At 44.3% G+C, this 22,057-nt stretch overlaps 1 protein-coding gene across 5 annotated transcripts in view; it reads right to left on the bottom strand.

Moving 5' to 3' along the window:
* The window catches only part of WWOX (WW domain containing oxidoreductase), a 902,466-nt gene that overhangs the window by 565,173 nt on the left and 315,236 nt on the right, over positions 1-22,057 (bottom strand). Inside the window, exon 9 of one of the 5 annotated variants that reach the window (XM_032486817.1) lies at positions 13,194-16,998. The exons of the other annotated variants lie outside the window; for them this stretch is intronic. Within the exon in view, the coding sequence (XP_032342708.1) occupies positions 16,705-16,998 (294 nt within the window). The 3' untranslated portion in view covers positions 13,194-16,704. Of the gene's footprint in view, positions 1-13,193; positions 16,999-22,057 lie in introns of those variants that run through there. 5 annotated transcript variants of the gene reach the window in all.

Here is a 22,057-nt window from a genome sequence, read left to right as displayed (position 1 = left end):
GACAGGGCGGAGTTTCTCAGCCTTGGCACGACCAACATTTTATCCCGGGGACTGTCCTGCGCGTTGCAGGATGTTCGGCACCATTCCTGGCCTGGACCCACTTATAGATGCTGGTGGCATCTTCCCTCCCTCCCCACTCCCCCCAGATGTGACAACCACAAATGTCTCCAGACACGGCCAAATGCCCCCTGTGACTGAGAACCACTGGACTAAAGAATACCTTTACATTAGGTTACTATAACGATTCAATGCAACAGCAAATATTAAGTTATATCAGGTGCACAGTGGGACTAAAATATCCATAATTAAACAGAGTCAAAGCCGATTAATCTAAGGGATCAAACCAAATAGAAAGGATACTTCTACCACCAACTTAGAAGAGTGAGTTCGGTCAACACTGTCCTCTGGTCCTATAGAGTCTTTCAGCCCCACAGATTATTTCTTTTCCATCAATTTTGTTGAAGAATAATCTATATGTAACAAGCTGCATCCTTTCAAAGTGTATTCACTCCGCGTTTTGACAAATATTTACACCCATATCAGACACTGACCTCACCAAGAGCAGGTGGGGGTTCACATTCTGATTTGCTTCAAACTCACTTCACAGTAAGAACAGCCACATGTTATATTCTAAATCAAAAGCTTCTCCATTAAAATCGCAAGGCTGAGACTTGGCCTCTCGGAAGCCATGAGCTGGAAACGCCTCCAAGAAGCACTCCAGGGGGGTGAGCCTTCCTGGCACCTGGGGCCTAACACTCTGCAGTCGCCATCTAGATAGTCTTAATAATTTTCTGTCTGAATTTGCACTCTGTAAGTGAAGGCTGGTCAAACAATCAAGTATGTGCAGGGGGTTTGGAGTCTCAGCTCACCTATGCATCTGCCTCGCCCCAAACCCTGCCTCCCTGGGACAGGTTCCAAGCCAGCTGTTCTCTGCCCTGGAACCCTGGGCCAGGCCAGCCCTTCTCTCACAGCACCCCCCAAGACCACCATCACCCTCATCCAAGGTGCAGACAACTGCACCCCGCTGCTGGCCTCCACTCCTAGTAGGGGCCTGGGCTTGGACATGGGGATGGTCAGAGGTCATGACCACAGCCCAGCCCTCTCCCAGGCTCACAGGACCACAGCGTGCTAGGCTGGTGACTGGGAAAAGGGCCTTTTGCTCATCCCAAACCAAGTTCTAAGTGTGTCCCCCAGCAGAGGCTGCACTCCTTGGGGGATAACTGTCCACCCAAGGTTGGGATGGTGGGCCTGTGGAAAGGGGAGATTCACTTTCCTGCCCCTGCCGGAACCCCTCACTTTCCTTTTGCACCAGGTCTGGCATGTTATATAGTCTTGCTGGGACCGTTCCTATTTCAACATGTGCCTCTGGGGACTCACCTGCACTGGGTGCCCTGCATCGATCCCTTGCTCTGGTGTCTGACTTCTTCATGACAGTCAAATGGCTCAGGGCTGCCATGTTTCCTGATATAAGGATCCAGAACCACCAGCACCTTCCAGGCCTTCAGATCAGCAGCGAGCAGCCACCGTCCATTAGCCCTGCCCCGCTTCCTGCTCCTGCCCCGCTCCCCCTTCTTCCACCCGTGGTGGGCTGGGGCCCTTGCTTGGGTGCTCTGATCTCCATCCCTCTGTTCCAGTGTCGGCCTGGAAGAACTGGTTCCTGATCAGGGCTGTGTGCGCACGCACCAGAACACTGTTGTGGAAGCTCTTTCATCAAAATTACAACCGCTTACTGCGTGTCAGAGGCAGATCTGATGAGGCAAGGGCTCAGTCACCATAAAACAACATGTTCCAATCAAATGATACATCATGCCCATAGGATTTTCTCCATTTAAGGAGAAGAACTATACTTTTTCTCCCTCCGATCTTTTTCTTAAAGCGGTGCTCATCTTCCTGAAATTTCCAGTGAGTCTGAAGCCAGGATGCCCCGTGTCAGAGTCAACATAACAGCAAGACAGACATGGGGTTGGAAGATGTGGCCTTGGCAGACCTTGTGATAGGTTCCAGGCAGTTAAAAGCTCACTCCAGCACCCCACAGCCCTTACCCTTCTTGGATCCCAGGAGTGGAGAAGACTGTCTAAAAAAGAGAATGCATCGTTGACACTGACTTCGCCGCTGCCCCCTACAGAATGCAATGAAGGTTGAGAGGCATTTTGCTACTCAAATGTTCAGTCCCTGATTGCAAAGCAAGAGCCACAAGAACTACTTCTTACAGGCAAATATTTTCTGCTTGGCTTTATAAGAAAACATGTGTTGTCAAAAGAATTAATTCATGTATTTTAACCTCTACTAATTGATATCAAATATTATTTATTAAAATGCTAATAGTTCATTAGAGGACAAATGTGAAATCTCAAATCAGCTAAATTTTACTAATTAAGTTGGATTTTAATAGAGAGAGACTGAGACGAAAGCGATGGGAAATAATTTTTAACAACAACAACAAAAGAGCGTTTGGATGAGGCTCCATCCCTAATGCCCTGGGCCTGGTTCCCATGTCAGGCGTATCATGACAATTTCCCTTAAAAACCAACAATAACGGTACCTTAGCAATAAAAATGGTAACTTGATACAGAGAAGGACGCACAGAGAAGGGAATCAGCCCAAATACATCAGAGACTTACAAAGCGAGGTTTGCAGGCTAAAACGCAGTCCACTTTATTTGATGTTGACTTGATAACCGCACAAATTGGAATTGCCACAATTTAATGAAAGTTCCCATGTGATACGCAAGAAACATGAGCCTGAGTGAATTGGGCTGCAATACAGTAGCAAATGTTAATAAAATACTCAAGGAATGAAAAAAAAAATCCACTGGTATTTCTTAAAATGGTGATGTGTTTTTACCTGCGATTTCTCAGCCTGAAACTCCTGCTCCTGGCTGTCCTCTGAGCCTCCCAGGAGAGCCTGGCCTCCTGCCGGGAGAGTGCAGGCAGCTGGTTCCTGATGCCTCGAGGGTCATGTTCTCATAAACCATATACCCCGGGCTGGACACCATGTATGAGGGGAAAACGGAGCATCTTTCTACAACAAAGCCTGACGGATAGGCTGAAATCATTTTTGTTTACTGAAGGCCAGTTCCTACTACCTTACAAACAACAAAAAGTCTTCTCATCCAAGATGAAAAATAAAAATGGAAGAATAACTCTTCTTTCTCCCCCTGCCCCCCATCAGACTGTCCAGGGGGAATTAAAATACCACCAGCCAGATATGGAATACAAACGCTTAAATGCATCAGGACAGACTAAAGTTGCCACTAAGCCCGTGACCCTCAGCTCCCCAAACATTTATGATTCGGTAATTACCGGACGGTATTATTACGGATGGCTACAGTACTTCCTCTCTTGTAGAACCATTTGAATACAGTGGGGTGAGCGAAATTCTCAGCATTTGCTGCGTTTGGCAGTGTAGCCAGTCTACAGCTGTCCACTTAATAACCCTGAGTTTATCTATAATGAAATACTATACAAATTAACATTTTTGGTCCTCTGTTTTAGATATGTGGCTTTCAATGAAGGTAGTAATTATCAGTGATGCTGTTACTACTGTCAATAAATGTAAGATGGTGAGTCACTACTCAAAGGTGGATTTAGTGCTTGATTTCTGCTCACACCAGTGTTAGATTTTTTTTTTAACCCTACCAGATATTTGATTCAGACACCTGACTTTATTATCCTGAGCTCTTCACTGGTAACCTTGCTCGTACTTTTCACCAAAGCTAGCAGGAGCATCTCATCTGCTCAGTTACTTATTAGTGCTGCTGTAGAATACCATTTCCTCTTGCAGCTGATAAAATATTAATCAAAAACAGGAACTGAGCGATTTCCCACTGTAGATGTCTTCTAATGGTAATACAGGGAGTCAAAGAGAGATCTGGAGGTCATGTCATAGCTCATGAAGAAGGCAGAGAGGGACATCGGAAATAGAGGAAGAGATTGCAGGCAGAGCCCAGGACCCGGGTGAGTTACTGCCATTCGATGCAGAAGAAAACTTCAAGTGTGAGTGGAGGGGACTTGTGGGGAAAGGCTAGGTCTAAGAAACACTCAAAGAATAAGGGGTTTTTGTTTGTTTGTGTTTCTTTGTATAGAACAAGACTTCAATCAACCAGAATGGTGACTTAATTTAACTAGATTTTTTTTTTAATATTCTGACCCTCATTTTTCAACTACTTCCAGAGTTGGTGAATCCACGTCTTGCCTTAGTTTAGAGAGTAGGACAAAGGTGAACAACTCTCAGATCAACTTCTGAATTAAAAAAAAAAAAGCCTTCTTTCTCTTCCCATCTCCTCCGTAGTCTTATGTGTGTGGAAAGAACACAGGCTTTCGACGTGGACAGCAGAGGGTTTGCAGCTAGCCTCACCACTCACTGCACGGTGACTCACTGGCAAATGACTTCATCTCTGAACGTCAGTTTCCTGAAAGTCTGCAAAATTTGTCATGAGTTTCAAGTGCTCACTTTCCCCAACTTGAGCATGGAAACTACATACACAGCATCAAAATTCAAACATCCGCCATGACCTACAAGCCAAACAACACACACACACACACTCCAGTTTTCACAGGTGTAGGGTTTAGGGTGCATTGCTTTTTCTTGTAGGTTTACTAATTCTATAAGAAAAGTTGAGGTTGTAGTTTTAAAGCACTGACTGAAACACTGCCTCATACTCAGAGAAGTACTCTTTTCAATACTAAGGAAATAAAAGGACACTTGTAAAGGCAGGCATCTTGACAACGCCAACAGACTAAGTTGGAAACCAGTGTGATGAATCCCATCTCTTTGTTTAATGCTTGTTCAGAATTTACTTTATATAAATAAGCACTTTTAATTCACTAAACTGCATGCAGCTCCGTCATATGAGTAGGTCTGTGCATTTGCTAAAAGAGGAGGCCTACACAGTAGTTGATTGACCCAACCGTTCTCAGCTGTTAGATAGTGACGTCTAAACATGAACTCGGGCCAGGCCTTTTACCGCTCTCTGCCTCTCCCACATTCTCCCAATTCTGACACATTCCTGGAACACCGCCATCACCACCGACTAACCCTCAATAAAAAGGAATATCGAAAAGCAGAGAAAATGCGCAAAATGTCTCTTGAGGACCCTCCAAGATCCCATGGAGTCAAGACTATGTATGTGAGTAAGCTGTCAAAATGTTTAAATAGAAGAAATCATTCTGCCGCTGTACTCTGTTACACAGAGTAACTCAATTCTCCTCCAAGACAAAGGAGGTGTGTTTCTGGGAGGGTCTGGAGGCACTCTCCCTCACCCTACACGGTCAGTCCTTCGTCCAGGTCTGCTCGCTCTGATGACCGCACCCCCCCCCCAAAACCATTATCTGTTTTGAGCTCTTCTGGTCCCTTTTGCTCGCTGCCGCCTTGATAAAACGCAAATCTTTCGCTCACCTATCAGGTACCAGCAAGACCTCCCCTTAGCTTAGAAATGCTGGGCCTCTGGAAGCCTTGGATGAAAAGGCCGTCCCTGTCACAGATGTTCCATTATCCACCTCTGTGATTTGGGAGGGTGAAATGTTCACTCTGCTACAGGGGCAGTGAACGCCTGGATTCACACACTTACCCACGCACCCTGTCCTTCATAACACACCAACCAACCAGGGCCCTCCTGGGCCCCCAGCCTGGATTCGGCTTCAGCATCCCTGTCCACTGGAACCATCCGGACAGCCACTAATCATCTGTGCATGGCATCCAACATGACACTTACTAGCGATTTTTGTTCTACAAAAATACTAGCAAAGGTACGCCAGTTGCTTTCTCATATTCGTGCGCAAAATACATGCCTGTAACTGGTAGACTTTCCACCTGCTTTCTCATTCTCAAATATTGGAATCCAAAGTCTTTCAGACATTATAATCAATTAATACTGTGATATGCTGGTCAAATTACTCTTTTTAATGTGTGTACGCTTAATTACCATCCACTTTTACATCCAAAAAAATTCACTCTAAGTGGAGTGTTTCTATCAAGATTTTGGCTCTCTTCAGCACAGTCCATTAGATTGAGAAAAATCCATTTAAAAAATTTAGAGTCTGGCCCAGCAATCCCACACCTGGGAATCCATCCCACGGAAATAAAAGCATCAGTCTGGACAGATCAACAAAGATGCTTATTGGATCACTATTTGTGGCCGGGTGGGAGTGTGGGGACAAACCCCTGGAAACTATATGAATGCCCTCCAACACATCAAGATGCAGAAGGACCATGCAGAGCACGGCACGTCCATGCCACAGGAGACCACACCGCAGGCGGAGGAGAAAAGAAAGATACAGGACAGTGTGCACAGAAGGACTCCATGTTTTACCAAGCAAAGCTACCAAAAAAAAAAAAAAAAAACAAAAAACCTCTAAATACGTATGTGCATCTGTGTGTGTATATATATATCTGTAGGAGATCGACACACACACATTTATATATACATACATATATACACATAAATATTTTTTCTATGCCCACATATACACACATACATATATGTGTGCATATATGTATATCTCCTACAGATGGATAAATACACAGATGTATGTGTGTGTGTGTATATACATATATAGGCATAGAAAAAATTTAGAAGAAAATGTATTAGACTGTTAACACGTTTTACCTACTATGGAGGGGGGCCTGATGGGGAGGAGGCGTAAAGTAAGCCAAAAAGTGATTAAAATATCCTAAAGATGACTATTACCAGAATGATGCACTTCATGAGAACAAGAATAAGCAACAGTAAAGAGCCTTGTAGCCCTCTCCACGCCCGGGCTTTACCTAAGCATTTCAATACCAAAGTTTTTCATCCTTACAGCTCAGTGAGATCCGTACTATTAGGATCCCATTATACAGGTGATACAACTGAGGCATGACGGACAGGGCCACACAGCTAATTAGTGGAGTCAATCAGTCCTGCTTCAGAAAGGATAGCCCTGTCTACAATCTACCTAATTTACAAGGTTAAACTAGGGAAAAAACGGAAGCAAACAGACTTATCAACTTTGGCAAGTGACGGGAAATCTAGCGCAGAAAACAGTGATGGAAGGAGTTTCTACCAGACGCCCCACGAGGCACAAGTCACCTTTCACCACACCATGGGGGCCCAGCAACGAAACATGGGGCCGGTGGGCACCAATCAGCACAGGGGCAGGGGCTGAAACATCATTCTGTGCACAGAGAAACGAGGGGCCATGCTCTCCTCCACCTCCCCACTAAGGCAAAGTCCAGCCACGCCCCTCGCAGGAAGAGGGCACTGTTCTGGAGGGACCTGCCCCTCTTTTCACCAGAATCCTTCTCCCTGAACAGTCGGGATTTGCATATACTCCCCTGGAAGGTGACGGACTTGTGAAGGGGAGGGACTTGTGGGGCGTGGCTGGCTACTGTTTCCCTGGACCTGGCATCCTGCCTTCTACTCAGCTGGCGTTCAGTAAATATCTCTTAAATGAATGAAATCGGAGTGCTCGGTGAATTCGTGTTGCTGATGTTAAAATGGTAAGTTTCTAATGTACACCACTGAGAAAAATTACTCCTAGGGGCACTGTGGGTATTTTTTGAAAAGGTAACATTCATAATAATAAAAACAGCAAAAACAGCCATGTCAACTACCATATTTTAAGTTCTTATTTAACAGGGACTTTGCTAGACCCTCAACATACGTATTGCATGTGAATCTGATGAGAATACTGGAAAGTATGCAGTATTACTTATTTCCATGCAACAGGAGAAAACTTGGGCTCCAAGTGTTTAATTACCAGGCTCCATGGCGTATGTACAGCTCATAAGGAAGAAGGTGAATCCAAACTCAGGACCATCCCCTCTCTCTTCACTCTGCTTCTGTGCTCTACACACACACGCACACACACACACGCTCACTCACTAATAAAGACCATATAATAAGGTAACCTACTCACTTCATTTAAAGGTAGGCATTCAGAATAAGAAAAGGAAAAAAGATATGCACAACACTGTTCTTCATCCAGAGTAACACAAATCCAAAAGCCAAGTCAGGCAGCTCCATAATGTGCCTTGTGTTGGGTTTTTCACACCCATCTCTATGTGTGCTCAATGCAGAGCCCCCTCTGCCCACCCCGCCTCCCCCTTCCAACAGACGAGACCCGCACAGAGGGCTGAGGCCGCTTGACAGATGTGTTAATGCAGGGAGATATGTCAGTTTCCGCCCTTTTCGGACCACAGCATGACAGTTACAGAATTTAAATCCATTTGTATCCCCCACTGAATCCCACATAATTCAGCAGACGTTCATTACGATGCCATAATGATATCACACGGCCATAAATACATATGCTAAGAGTCGAACAAGACATTCATATTTAAACATAGCTGGAAATAATTTCAATTCTGGCAATTTTCTATCGCTCATTCTATTACTTGTCTGTGGATGCTTAAAATGTTAAAACCAAGACTAAAGACGTGTGTGTGTGTGACTAAAGACGTGTGTGTGTGTGTGTGTGTGTCATAGCTTCTAGTTTAACAAGAAGAGGAATTTGGGTATCGAGTTACATCTGATAAATACTTTGTTTCAGGAAAAGGTAATTTAATAATGGATGAGAAGCTCCTTGATGTGTCAGTTTCAGAAGAATCATTCGTGCCGCTACAAATGCAGTCCAGGATTTGAATATTCAGAGATATCTGCTTCATATTTGAAGGATGGTCACCCTGATTTCATCAATAAGAAACACGTGTAAGACACTTTTTCATAGAACTTTTAAAAAGATATAAGGCAAATAACGCAGTTCAAATTAAAACCACGTCAACGCCACCATCCCTAAAGAGGAGGAAAAGCGATTTCGCAGGAATCAGACCTGTGCCTCCAGAGAGGAGCAGATAACATAACACCAATAATGACAATGTTAATCTTGATCTTTCTCTCATACTTCTCAACTGCCGACAGAATAACGCAGTTTGTCTTCAGCGGCGATGATATATCCATTAGCAGCTCTCTTCCCCTAGTATTGAGACACCTTGCAACAGATTTTTGAATTATTTAAATGGAAGTAGCATGAAAAGACCCTCATGTTTAAATTATACTAAATAAGTATTCTTTCAGCTGGACTTTTGCCGATGCAAAAAATACATATTCTGCAGGTATATAGGAAGGGCTGAGAGTACTATGAAGAGACGGCACATGTGCAAAGAAGAGGATAACGTTTGGGGAAGAAGAGTTTACAAACAAGCCACATGTGCAGGATGTTCTAAATATCCAACCATTCTAGAGGGAATTTGAGTTCATACATTTACAGAGATGATGTCAATTTTGCAAAACGTTTCCAAATGTCCAGAAAGCTCTGAACATGAGAATTTTAAATGGATGGAAGTCCAATTGTAATAAATTATGGAATATCCATACTATGAGGTGTTATGCAGCTATTAGAAGAAATGAGCTCGCTCTTCTATCTACTGACCTGGAGAGACGTCTGTGATGTATTGGTCAGGGGGATAAGCAAGCGAGGCATGGTGCACCTTGCATAAGCAGGGCAGTGCTTTCATAAAAGCAATCAGGAAAGCCTCCCTGTATGAGCCCAGGATGTCTCTGTATGGGTAGAAGAGTCAGGAGACAGTGCATAGAGCTCCCGGCAGGCTGTGGTCATGGCGTAGCCGGTGTGGCTGGGGGACAGCAGAAGGAAAGGGGGACACTGTGATCCATTTCTCCTATTATTCACTGGCATGGTTTCACTGACTGGTGAGCACAGGCTACCGTTTAATTTGTGGGAACATTTTAATAGAAGGGCAAGCAAGTGGGGGAAAGGAGAGAGAGGAAGAAACACAGAAGACCAAAGTAGGGAGGAAGAGAGAGAGAGAGATACCTAACAAAGCAAAAAATTCCTACTGGCCAAAACTGGTTCACTGTCAGGAGTCTTTCGACTTTGCCAGGATTCCAAGCTTAGGGAGTTTTATTCATTTCTTTTTTTTGTTTGTTTTGTTTTTCCTAAAGTTAGTGTGCTGACATCTTCCATAGAGGACCCTCTGCCCTCTGCAAAGCCACCTTTACAAAAGAAACACACTGTAGTGCTGAGCATGCAGGCTTGCTGCGGCTTGGAAGCCGGCAGGTGTGAAGGCAGGTGCCGGTGCAGAGGGAGCTGCCTCGGGGAGGCAGGGAGACCACGATGGGATAATGCTGGTGGAGGCCTTGTATCTTGTATCTCTCCTGGGCGACTGCTAGGTCTACTCAGAGCTGGTACGTGAGCCCACATGGTCCCATCAGTGGTCTTCTGAGGAAGAATCCACAGGGAATATGTCTGTCCCCCACGCTCCCGTGGGGTACCTCCAGGGCCAAACAAATCAGTAAAAAATAAATTTAAAAAGCTGGCATTTTAATCTGAGTGTTGTTTTCAAATGCAAATATAATTCCATTTAACTCAAGAAGTGTTTACTGAGCTCATACTATGTGCCTAGCCTTATGCTTAGTATGAAATTACAGGAGGTTATTAAACTTTCCCAATACATTTGAGGGTTTTTTTTTTTATCTGATGATAAAAGTGACAAACTCATTTTAGCAAATGGTCAATCCTAGGCAAATAGTTTTTAAAATGACAGAGTGCCTTTCATTTCCAAAGCGCAGACTATGGTCTTCTCGGTATAGGCTGTATTCCGAGCACCAGCACAGGGAGTGGTACCTAATCAATATCTCATCAATATTTGTTGAGAAAAGAAAGGCAGATAGGCAGCTTACTTGTAGTAACATTATTTACGTAAATCCATTTTACATTTTTACATAACAAGGAAACCACCTTGTACATACTGTTATTGTTTGTTAATGTTGGTTTGTACATACCGGTTTTTAAACGGCTCATTCCACTTAATAATATATAACAAACCTTTCACCAACATTAAACGCATTTTTTAAATGCATCAGAAAACCTTGCTCTCTGGCCCCGGGGCAGGCAGCAACCTACCTGGTGGACCTGAGAAATGGCAAGGATGCTGTTACTGGCGCCGAGAGCCGCGGAGGGAGGTGACGGTGCATTCCTCTACATTTACCTGGGCGGCCGCAGCAGATTAGCATCATTTCAACTGTGTTACTTTGTAGTTCACAGCAGCACCCTTCACCTCCGCACGTGGGGAGGAAAAATAGTGAAAACACGCCAGGGAGAAAAATTTCACAGGTCTGATAGTGAACTCACAAGCTATTGCCAAGCAACTGTACACGCACACTCAGCTGCAGCTGTTGCACGTAATTAATGTGCTAATTATACATAATTATCTAATTACTAAAGGAAGGAGTTAAAGCAAGTGCATTAGGAAAGATATTAAAATTGGCTCCTTTTAGAATATAATGCAGACTATCTCGCCATGCCTGGAAGTCCCTCTTTTTGTCTGACAGTTGTAACTAGGGAAAAGTCTAGTTTTAGTGACAGTATAGGTTGGATGATTTTGAGTCACTCCATTAACAGAATTAAAAAAATATATTAATGTTGAAAATTTTGTCATATAGTTAATCTTTGCAGCATGGTATGAATCGGGGCTTGCAACAGACTCCTTTGAGTAAAGACAGTCTTCCCAATGGATGTTCCAAAGAAGGCTGGTCCCACAAAATGATAAAAACGGTGGGGGCTAAGTGGTAATATAAAATTTGGAAAATACTAATTATCTATCCCCTGAGTGCTGCTTATAATACTGTATAATATAAAACAAAATGTGGGGTGGATGGTAAGCAGTCATTATGTAAGTTTGGAAAATACTGTCATCCTTTCCCTTTCTTAGGTATGAGACATTTGCATGTAAAAGGTTCTGATAAGTACTGCATTTCTGAAATAGTTTTGACTACAATCCTTCTTTATTTACCCCCTCTGTGCATCTGTAAGTATCGGTGAAATCTGTAGACAATTCATATTCCAGGCCAGGCTACTCTTTAATGCATCCAGTGGATCATGGATTCATTATTAAGCGAAGCTTCGTTTTGAACTGGGTCCCTGCCCAAAGGCAACAGCCTCACAATAAGACACTTGAGAATCTAAAACAAACTCTTGGATGAGCCTTCAAGAAGCATAATTTTCTACTGATCGCTTCACTCATAAACATATTTCCCAGGGCTTCCGATGCACTATTTAGTCATTTATTTTCTATGATCAAATAATTAAATCTTCTATCGGATGCTGCCCACAGTATTTCTTGAGAATGTTAAAGCTGGCACGAATTAATTCCAAATTGGAAAAAAAAAGTCTCCTACTTACAGAGAAAGATAGAAATGAGCATCTTTGGAGTAGAGGTCATTTTATTAATTTGTTCATTCATACACGGTCTCCTTCCAAAAATGATTCGAGGTATCCTTTTTTTTTTTAATGCTATCATCAAAATTCAATGGGCCTTGACACAATGGAGGGAATGAAAACACAAACCAGTTGGATCCTCCGAAGGCACATCTTCATTACTTTTACTATTTAACTTTAACTTTTAATCTGGGGCCATAAAACCCATCCTAATAAAAGATCCATAAATATCTCCTGAATGTGCAAAGGAGTGACTTGACGACCTGGGAGCATATGCTGAGCGCCGTCCGCTGATGGGCCTTAGCTCCTGTGACCACCTGGGAGGTAACACTGAGCAAGAGGTAGGTCTACCGGTTCTTCCAGTAAGTGATTCCAAACGGACTCTTACATTCAGATGCGAAGGGAATTGCTTCGATTTCCATGTTAAAATTCCAGTTCAAAAGGAATGAAACCATAGCCCTCATTTATTTTTGAGCCAGGCTGGCAGATTTTGGCATCGCGAGTTGAATCGTTCTTGAAAAATTAATTACAGATTATACACAGTGACAGGGGCACCCGGGACCGGGGTCTCACGGAAGTCCCACCTAGTAATCTCTTCTCATCCAGTTTTGCTTTGCACAGGGCAGGGACTCAGCTCTTATTTGCTAAAGGAAGGAATGCACGCACCCACTTTGAGCAGCGCTCTTCTCAATTCCATTTCTAATCACACGCTAAATTCTAAAGTAAATACAATTAATTGCCAAATAAACTGTTTCAAAGGATAAAACGGGTTTTCTTGAACACGTTTAATTCCACGGAACAACACACTTTTAAAATTAAGAACACTCGAAACTCCACATTATTTTTCCCTCACACTTTTCCCAAATTAAATTCTAAAAAAAAATATACTTTAAAAATTATATTATCATCATAGCGCATTTCTGCAGGAACAATACATAAGGATAATGGCTTTTATAATGTGATGTATAAATGCAACTTTACAAGAACCAGCAATTTATAGTATTAAATATTGGGATTTTTCCCCACTTCTAGGTCTTTTTTTCCCTTTCCCGCAATACACTATTCTGAGGAGACGCTATAAGGCCATGATACTTGATTACAGCATCTCGATTAGCATTACTTTTCTAGCTTTCTTAAATTAGATCCAAGGAGCATTTCTAAGTTTAGAATATTGGATAGAATACCCAGTGTTTGAAGCCAGCTTTTCAAATAAAACTCTTTATTTCATATACCCAGGGAGTTCTATGCATCTTCTTTTCATATGTAAAGTGGATCTATGCGGTCCTACCTTGCAGTCTGAATGGAGAAGGATGTGTAAAGAGAAGTCACAGCGTGTTTCAGCACCGAGCGAATCATCTGTCATAAACAGCATGCTGTATTTAATATTCACATCGAGACATCTCTGTCTTATTCCAGCAGACCCTCCTGACAAAAGCCATCCCACGTCTGCCAGGCGTATCGAGTCTAGCTGAGGACAAATTTCAAGATGAACCTGAAATCAATTTGCCATCAAATTTTCATGCCTCTCCCGGACTATCCGTGGCATTTTAATTACAAGCACCCTAGGCAGGGGGTACAACAGATATTGACATGTTGCTCCTACAATAAACTTTATTGGCAACCTCTGTCTGAATGCAGTACTCAACTAGAATAACAAGAAATAGATGACGATACGGAAGCGAGGAGGTACTGTAATCATTCTGAAATCGCTTTGTTCCACTGGCCTGGGCCTGTCCCGGGCGATGGGCCTGGGAGACAGAACGTCGGGGTCTTCGAGGTATCAACGACCTGCAAATCAGATGTGCCGGGAGTGTCTCAGAGCGCTGCAAGGTCCCGGGATCCTTTTCCGCAGGACCACAAGGTGTCACCTTGTTCCCTTTCTGTTTTCAGGTGGATATTTCAGAGGCTTATCATTTCAGACCTCTCAAAAGATTTCAAGTCCTTTTTGAAAGGTCTAGGTGTGTGGGCAGATTGTGCACCTGTAAACCACACTGAAATGCTTGATTCAAGGGGACAGGATGGTCCCTGATTGCATTTGGAGACCAAGTATGTGTTAAGGGAGAGGTAGAAAGCAACTGACCACCTTTACATGAAAGATAGCTGCCCCCTGCTTCTTCCAGATTTTTGCACAGTCTGTCGGAAGGGCTGTAGATATCAGGAGAGAGGGGAGGACCTGCAGCGGGCTAACCCAAGAGACTGCTGCTCTGCGGAAATGAATATCCTGAGACCGTGGCCATGCAGTTGGAACTGGGCACACCGGGCAGCCCAGGGTGCTAGGTGAGTCTGCTCTTGGACGTGTTGCCTTGCCCATGTCATCTTGCTCCCTCTGATGGTGACAGGGATGGAGACAACGCTTATGACCACTACCGTCTTTGTGGCTTTGGGCCAGGAACTGGAGCAGGCCCGTTTGCACATGCTGCCTCAACGAACCCTCACACGTTTCACAAGCGAAGAGCTGACTGAAGTGAATCCAGTCTTCTGGTCAATGTTTAACTACTGGCTCTCCAAAAACGAAGGCATGCCTGTAAATAAGCATACAGGTGTCCCTCGGATCCCCCTGGCATTGGTTCCAGGACCCCCGCGGACATCAAAATCCAAGGACGCTCATGATCCTTTCATAAAATGGTGTAGTATTTGCATATAACCTAAGCACACCTTCTCCCTTAGTTTAAATAATCTCCAGATTACTTATAATACCTAATACAATGTAAATGCTACCTAAATAGCTCTAAATATGATGTAAATGCTATGTAAGTCGTTGGCAGCATGTGGCCAATTCAAGCTTTGCTTCTCGGATATTTCTGGAATGTTTTTTCAAATACTTATGATCCAAGGCTGGTTGAATCTGGGGATGCAGAACCCCTGGATATGGAGGGCCGACTGCACGTAAGTTTATTATAAAATTTACTGATGTAAAAGATGTTACCACACACATTTATAAAAATATGCAACATTCTTTATTATAAATTCCACAGAGCCAATTGATTCTCACCCAGTGCTTTCATTGATTTCTGCCCACCTCTTACATCCACAGCCAAAAAGCAGCTGATGAACACCGGTTGGTACTTTTAACCTGTAAGAACTTTTAAGCTAACTAGTAGGAGGAAAACAAAAGAATCAAGACAGACAGATTTTGGAACTTCACTCACTCTTCAATGCCACAAGCAGCTTCTTTGTGGAGTCGGATAAAAGAGGTTTCTTTTTTAATATGCTGAAAGAACATTTCCTCTTTTTTAGAATAGTCATAGCGTAATGACTAGAGTCCTGATACTCTTACATTTAACCTGCATTATTAATATTGTAATTACTTTCTTAAGCCGTGGCAATATAAACCACCAACTAAGGCTTGGTTTGTACTTTTTGCCTATTTCCACGGTGTAAATACTCCCACCCCGGCTGCCTCACGCCAGCAAGGTGACGTCACCAGACGCGGGTTTAGGGAGAGCCCCGCAGCCGCACGCGGGGCTGAAGCATTTCTGCCATCCAGACCCAGACCACCTCAGGAGCACAGATAAAAATAGCCAGGGATCGTAAAATGACTAGGAAGCAATCAGCTTCGAGTATTTAATAACTTGGTTTTGAATATAATTTATTTAATTGTACGTTTATGCAATTTAAGTTTTAATGGTGTCTGTGTTTAACAACTGGGTCACAAAATTTCTGCCAGCTCCAGCTCACTGCCAAGTCCCAGGTCGACAGGAGGGGAGGGCTTTACTGCCCAATGGAAAGAATGCCAACTGTGCCCGAGAGTGCAGGCAAGGATGTGCATGTACACACACACACATGAGATCCCGCTGGCAAAATCCCCTCGATGTTTTCCTGGAGGGGGAGGTGGTTTTGAACCCAGCCAGGGGATCCATGACGGAGCTGTCACAGCAGCAGATAATGAAATACCTGTGTTTCTGGAAGGAGCTGGCAAGTTTGACAAGTACAAAGGAAGTGGAGGGACCAGCATTCGCTCCTTCTGCCCACTACGGGGACCACAGCAGGAGACAGCCCAAGGAAGGAGACCCCTGCGGGTCAGGCCCAGTGGTATCTGCACAGACCACCTCCCGCCGGCACCCCCCTCAGATTTCTCCCTCCTGCCTTTGGGACCACCAGCCCTTCTGTTCCTTTGACACGCTGGAGACAGCCCACTTGCCATGATGCGTGAGAGATGAGTCACGTTCCTATGCTCTGAATCTTGTAGTTTTTGAGGCAAAAACTGATGTGAGAAATAAAAGCACTAGAATGGGGTGGGTGTGAGTCTAGAGAACACGCGCATGCCCTTAGTTCAAGGCAAGGTTGGCCAGACTGGTTCCGCGGAGCAGTGAGCTTCGTCCTACAGTTCGAAGGACGGGGGGTTTCGTTTCATCCTCTCAGGTGGGAGCCCTGAGGCCCCTCCACGCCTTACTAAGCGGGTGGAACGCACAGCGGAGGCAGGTCTGCTCCCCGGGCAGCCCGCAGCGGCACCAGCACGTGGTGGTCTAGCCAGACGGTCTTTCCCGCGCTACACACTGTAATTCAGACGTGTTCCCAGTCTGGTGCATGTATCAAGCAGCGCAGTGCTGACCTGGCTGGAGACAGCCCCAAGACATTTCTCATAGGATGCTGGGGGTAGGGATGGCACGTGGGTGACACTGACGCTGCGGGCTGTTTCCTCAAGGATAAGACACTTGATGTGACATGCTGGGGGCTTCTCTGCGTGTCTTTTCAAAACATGAAAAACAGACGGCTTTTTATGGACAAACCAGACTGGAAGTATCCCAAAGTGTTCCCCAGAAATGCCAGAGCTGTAAGATGTCTGCGAGATATAAAATAGAATATCCTGTCACTTGTCAGTAACACAGTTTGTTTGCTTCCCTTTCCCTTTTTATTTTTATGCCGGAGGGTCAGTTGCTTAGAGTAAACATCGATGTTTCCTAGGCACAATTTACATTTGGAATGTGAAATCTAATCTATGGTGCTGGGCCAGAAAGAAATATTTATTGTTATGTATTGCTGTTCATCTTGCCTTTAAAAAAGGAGTCAACACACAGAAATCATTTGCACTGTCTCTCCTCCGTAGACTCCTGGTTCTGACCCTTCCTCCTCTGCTCTGTTGGCTGAATCTAAGAGCACTCTGTGTGTCTATCATTTTATTCGAGATAATGCTGTCCTTGCTGAGAAGATCTCGCTTCTCTGGTATTCACAGCAATGGCCTGGATTAGAAGGGACCTGGCCTGAAGGAACTGGGATTTTCCATAAAACAGGCCCTGGGTCAGGAATACTCATCACAGAGGGCCCACCCTCTAACACCCCCCCTCCTAGCCAGGGCGCATCCCTGGATTCAGGCATCAGGCAGGTGTGGGAAAGGGGATACGCTCTCAGACTTGCCCATAAACATGTGGGTAGCTTTTTGGAGCTTCTGGCTAGACCTTCTGGGGCTGGAGGGAATCTAGAAGGAGAAGGCTCTCTTTCCTTTTTCCTTTTTCCTTCCCTTTCTTAGGTTAAAATAAAAAGTCATGCCCACACGAGTGCTCCTCTTCATTTTACAGAGTGGCCAAGTCACCGGCCGGATTCGTTTCGGAGGCAGGAGCGATATGGAAAGTCCACGTGTGCCAAGAACGCGTGTGGGCACTGGGCCAGGAGAGCGCGGCCTGCTGTCCACAGGGAGAGCAGGGAGGCCAAGTTATGTTTGGAGGGATGCCTCCTGCCTCTGATGTCGTTTTTTTTTTTTTTTTTTTTTTTCACGTCCACAGAAGCCACTCCCCCAAAACTTGAAGCCTGTGGCCTCCGTCTCCAGGCAGCCCCTGCTTGGCCGAGCCACTCTCTTTGGGGCACAGACCCACCCAATGCCCAGCAGAAGGCATGGGGAGGGGGAGCTGCAAGGCGCTGACCGGACACGGTGTGCCTGTGCCTTCCCCCTGGACCCTTTTTCTCCTCTGGAGCTCAGCCAAGGAAATGCAGTTTGCAGAGCCAAGCCCCAGCCTCTCTCTCCAAATCACATCGCTCATGATTAGGGAGAGAAAGGCCGTATCTTCCTCCACGGCCCTGGAGTCCTCTCCACCCACTCTCTATACAAAATCAGTTCATCTGGGTAATTTTTAAAACGTAGGGCTTGGGCCAGCTGGAACCAGTTGCCTCTCCCTGGCCAAATGCTCGGGGTTTCTTCCAGCCTCAAGCCGACGTGCTCCATGCACTAGGACAGCTCCGGGATACAGCCAGCACTGGAATGAGGCATTTGCTAGCCGGACTGCCCAGCAACTTCCCAAGTCTGGAGCAAACAGAAAGCCGTAGTTTTTGGTAAGGCTCCTTGGCCCCAAGAGGCAGGTCACTGAGATTCTAGTCCTCTGAAACCCCAGAGGACCTCGGTATCCGGTGTTGGACCAGGCTCCCTGGCGGCCAGGGCCAAATCTGTGTCCTAGCCCTGAAAACGGTAAGATGATTTTCATGGGGAAACAGATTGGCTTTATTTGCTTTGGTCTCTTCCAGCTCAGGAGTGACCTGAGTGCCGCTGAGAGGCCCCCAGGGGACCCTGACTTTATTCTAGAAACAAGGCTAGTTAAATAAGGCATTGTCAAGCCAGAAGCTGCCTCAGACTCTTGGCAAGTGTGCTAACTCAGTATGAAATAATATAAACGGAAAAGAACAATATTCCCTGTTTTCTCACTCCAGGCATTTTAGAGGCTGGGAATCAGTATTCATTTGGACTGGGCCAAGAGCTTTCAAAAATAAGTTCTGTGTATTTAAAAGATCTTTAGATTTGAAGTTCTGATGTGTGGGGCTGCCTGATGTGAAGCTTCCAAATGGTGCCTATTGTGCTTTGGGGACTCAGAAAAATTCAAGAATCGTAGTCTTTAGTGCGGAGAAGGGATTGTGTAAAAGACACCATTTATCTCCTTTTGGGCACAAAAACATATACATACGCATATACAAAACTATATACATTTATACATTCTTCTTCTGGGGGCCCTGCAACTCTTTCCAGTCATTTTTCATGTTAATGAATGTGTGTTTGGTTTCTAAACTGTTCAGCTTAAGAACTTGAGTTGAGATGTTCTAGAAAGTAAATAATCCAGCTGTGCCTACCGCAGAGGGCCCCAAGCATGAACTCGCAGGCCCCCGATGTGGAGGGGAGGTTACAGAGTCTGGGGTAAGCCTGTATTACCCTCACTTCTGGTATTTGGAAACTGAAATGAATTCTCCCAACCTCCCCGATTCACAGAGATGTTTGGAGGGTGAACCGAGTCACGTTTCATAAATTCTGGGTGCAGAAGGAAGAAAAAAAGACAGCATTACTAAAACACTGTCACCACTATTCCCACTTCTGGGACCAGCCAGTCCTTAGAGCATTTAGAAAACAACAAAGCAACCCAGGGCTTTCAATGCCAATGAGCCCGGGAAGAAAACTGTGAGAAATACTTGAAATTTTGTACAGAGATGCTTAAAACCTTGAAACGGAGAAATGCATTCCAAGAGAGCGACAGTCTTGCTGATAAATATTGCTTCATAAAATAATTTAATTTACATTTGTGAATCTTCGAGAGTACCTTTCTCACAGGAGTTTCTTTAAGAAACACAATCTTCTTGAGTTCACTGTTTTTAAGCTTCCCCCCCTCCTTCGGGGATATTTAACTCTCTAGACTTGCCAAAGAGCTGTTTCCTAGTACATCCGAGAGAATATATGATTTCATTTTTGCACAGATGCATTTCTGTACACCTGGTATTTCGGTTATTTACTAACCATGCCTAGTTTTGCGGTTTCTAGCTTTATATCTTTAAAGTCATTAAAACTTAATAGGAGAATTAATCATAAAAGAAATCTATCAAACACAGTTGCCAAGCACTTTTTCTTCCCCTGACTGACATCTTTAAAATGCATTTGAATGTTATTTATTTCATCACACCCAGGGAATAAAAAAAAAAAAACAAAACTTGCAGCTTCCAAGTTCACAGAAAGCATAAAAATGTGATTTACTATTTATTGTACAGTTAGGCACATGCGTATTATATATTGCATGTTAATCTTCAACTGGCTAAGTTTAGCAAATTTGACAACACTACTGTTTGCTAGTGAGGAAAAAGAATCGACATCTGTTCTCTTCCAGATATGATTCCTTCTTGGAAGGAATCAGAAATACGCCTAGGCCGTCTTATTTTCTGGGGAAACTGATAGAACGCAGGCTGTTTAAATGTACAGTCAAACCACAATGCCCCCTGGTGGTGAAATCATACATAAACATTTGTCAGTGTTTCTGCAAGCTGTGAATGTGTTTAAGAGAAACTTAATTTTTCATGACATGGAAATGTTCTTTTAGTTTTAAAAATGCAAATACAAAAAAAGCCTGGCACAATGATGGTGCTTTAAATGGAAAATAAAGAGTTGCTTTGCTGTTGGTGAAATTAGAGGTTTATCTAAGCCACCTTGATGAAAGTTTTGTTCTTTTTTGCTTTGCTTTGATTTTTTAAATAAGGAGTTATATTTTAATCCAGAGTGAAGACTTGGAGTATGGGGGAATTGCAGTATATGTGGTTTTTAAGTGAAATCTACAGAAGTAGAACTGTCAGCAGATACTTGCAGGAGAAGCTACGAGCCTGTGAGCTCACTGTCAGTCCAGTTAATGTGTAATGAGAGCGGACTCCAGGTCTCACCAGGGGACCGGAGACACCATCTTCCCACAACGCTCTCAGCACGCACCTCTGATAAGCAGCTTAAAGGGAATTTCCTCAGGGTCAGAGGCAAATAGCGACTCTCAGGTTCCCTCAATCCAGACACACACCGTTTGCGAGTTAGGCCCCATAAATCTCACAGTCAGCAACACATGGAAGACGACGCTGTTAGAAGGCGCAGATACATTCAGTGGGAACGTGTGAGACGTGGACTCATTAATCACACAAACAATACTGACGTCTTGTAGTGATCACGGAACAGGGCACCTTCCTTTCTCAGAAAGCAGCTCGTTTCGCTATTTCTGGAAGCAGGGGGCCCAGAAAGGGAGTTGTGACTGCATTCCTTCTTCTCCCAGGAGGTTGAGCCATTGACAGCTCCAGGTCAGACGGCAGGTGCAGAGTGAGCGACCCCCAGGTGCCCTGGGCCCTGCTCCAGAGCTGCCCGCCTTGCCAATAATGACTCGTTTCTGATGCAAAACATTTCAAGACACTTCCCTGATGGCCCAGATGGTACCAAAAAAGGATACTGCAGGGTAAATACAATACACATGAAAACCTGCACACGGATGCTCACAGTGGCATTATTCCTCATAGCCACACAGTGGAAACAACTCAACGGTACACCAGTGGATGAATGGAGACATAAAATGTGGTATATCCATACAATGGAATATTACTCAGTCATAACAAGCAATAAAGTACTGATATGTGCTACAATGGGGTGGGGATAAGCCTTGAAAACACTATACTAAGTTAAAGAAGCCGGACACAAAAGACTGCATGTTGCATAATTCCATGTGGAGGAAAGATTCAGAACTGGCAAATCCACTGAGACATAAAGTAGATGAACGGTTGCCTAGGGCTGGGAGAGGGACAACTGGGGGATGGCTAAGGAGTGTGGATCTTCTTGGGCTAATAAAAATGATCTAAAATCGACTGTGGTGATGAGTGCACAATTCTGTGAATATCCCCAAAACCACTGAACTGTGCACTTTAAATGCATGATTGTATGGCTGGTGAATTATGTGTGAATAAAAACTGCTTTGAAAAAAAAAAAAAGGATTTTGGAGGGCTAAGGGCAGGCAGACCTAACAATGTTCCAACAGATCTAAAAGTGTCTCAGGGAGAAGGGAAACAAGGAAAGGCTAACAGCCTGAAGAGAAGCACCCTAAAACCCTGGCTCAAGCTGGAAGCCCAGTCTTACTTTTTGC

The sequence above is a fragment of the Camelus ferus genome, chromosome 9, assembly GCF_009834535.1.
Source record: "Camelus ferus isolate YT-003-E chromosome 9, BCGSAC_Cfer_1.0, whole genome shotgun sequence".
Classification (NCBI taxonomy): Eukaryota; Metazoa; Chordata; class Mammalia; order Artiodactyla; family Camelidae; genus Camelus; species Camelus ferus.
Note: the sequence above shows the minus strand (reverse complement) of the source record. Positions and strands in the feature narration are given on the sequence as shown.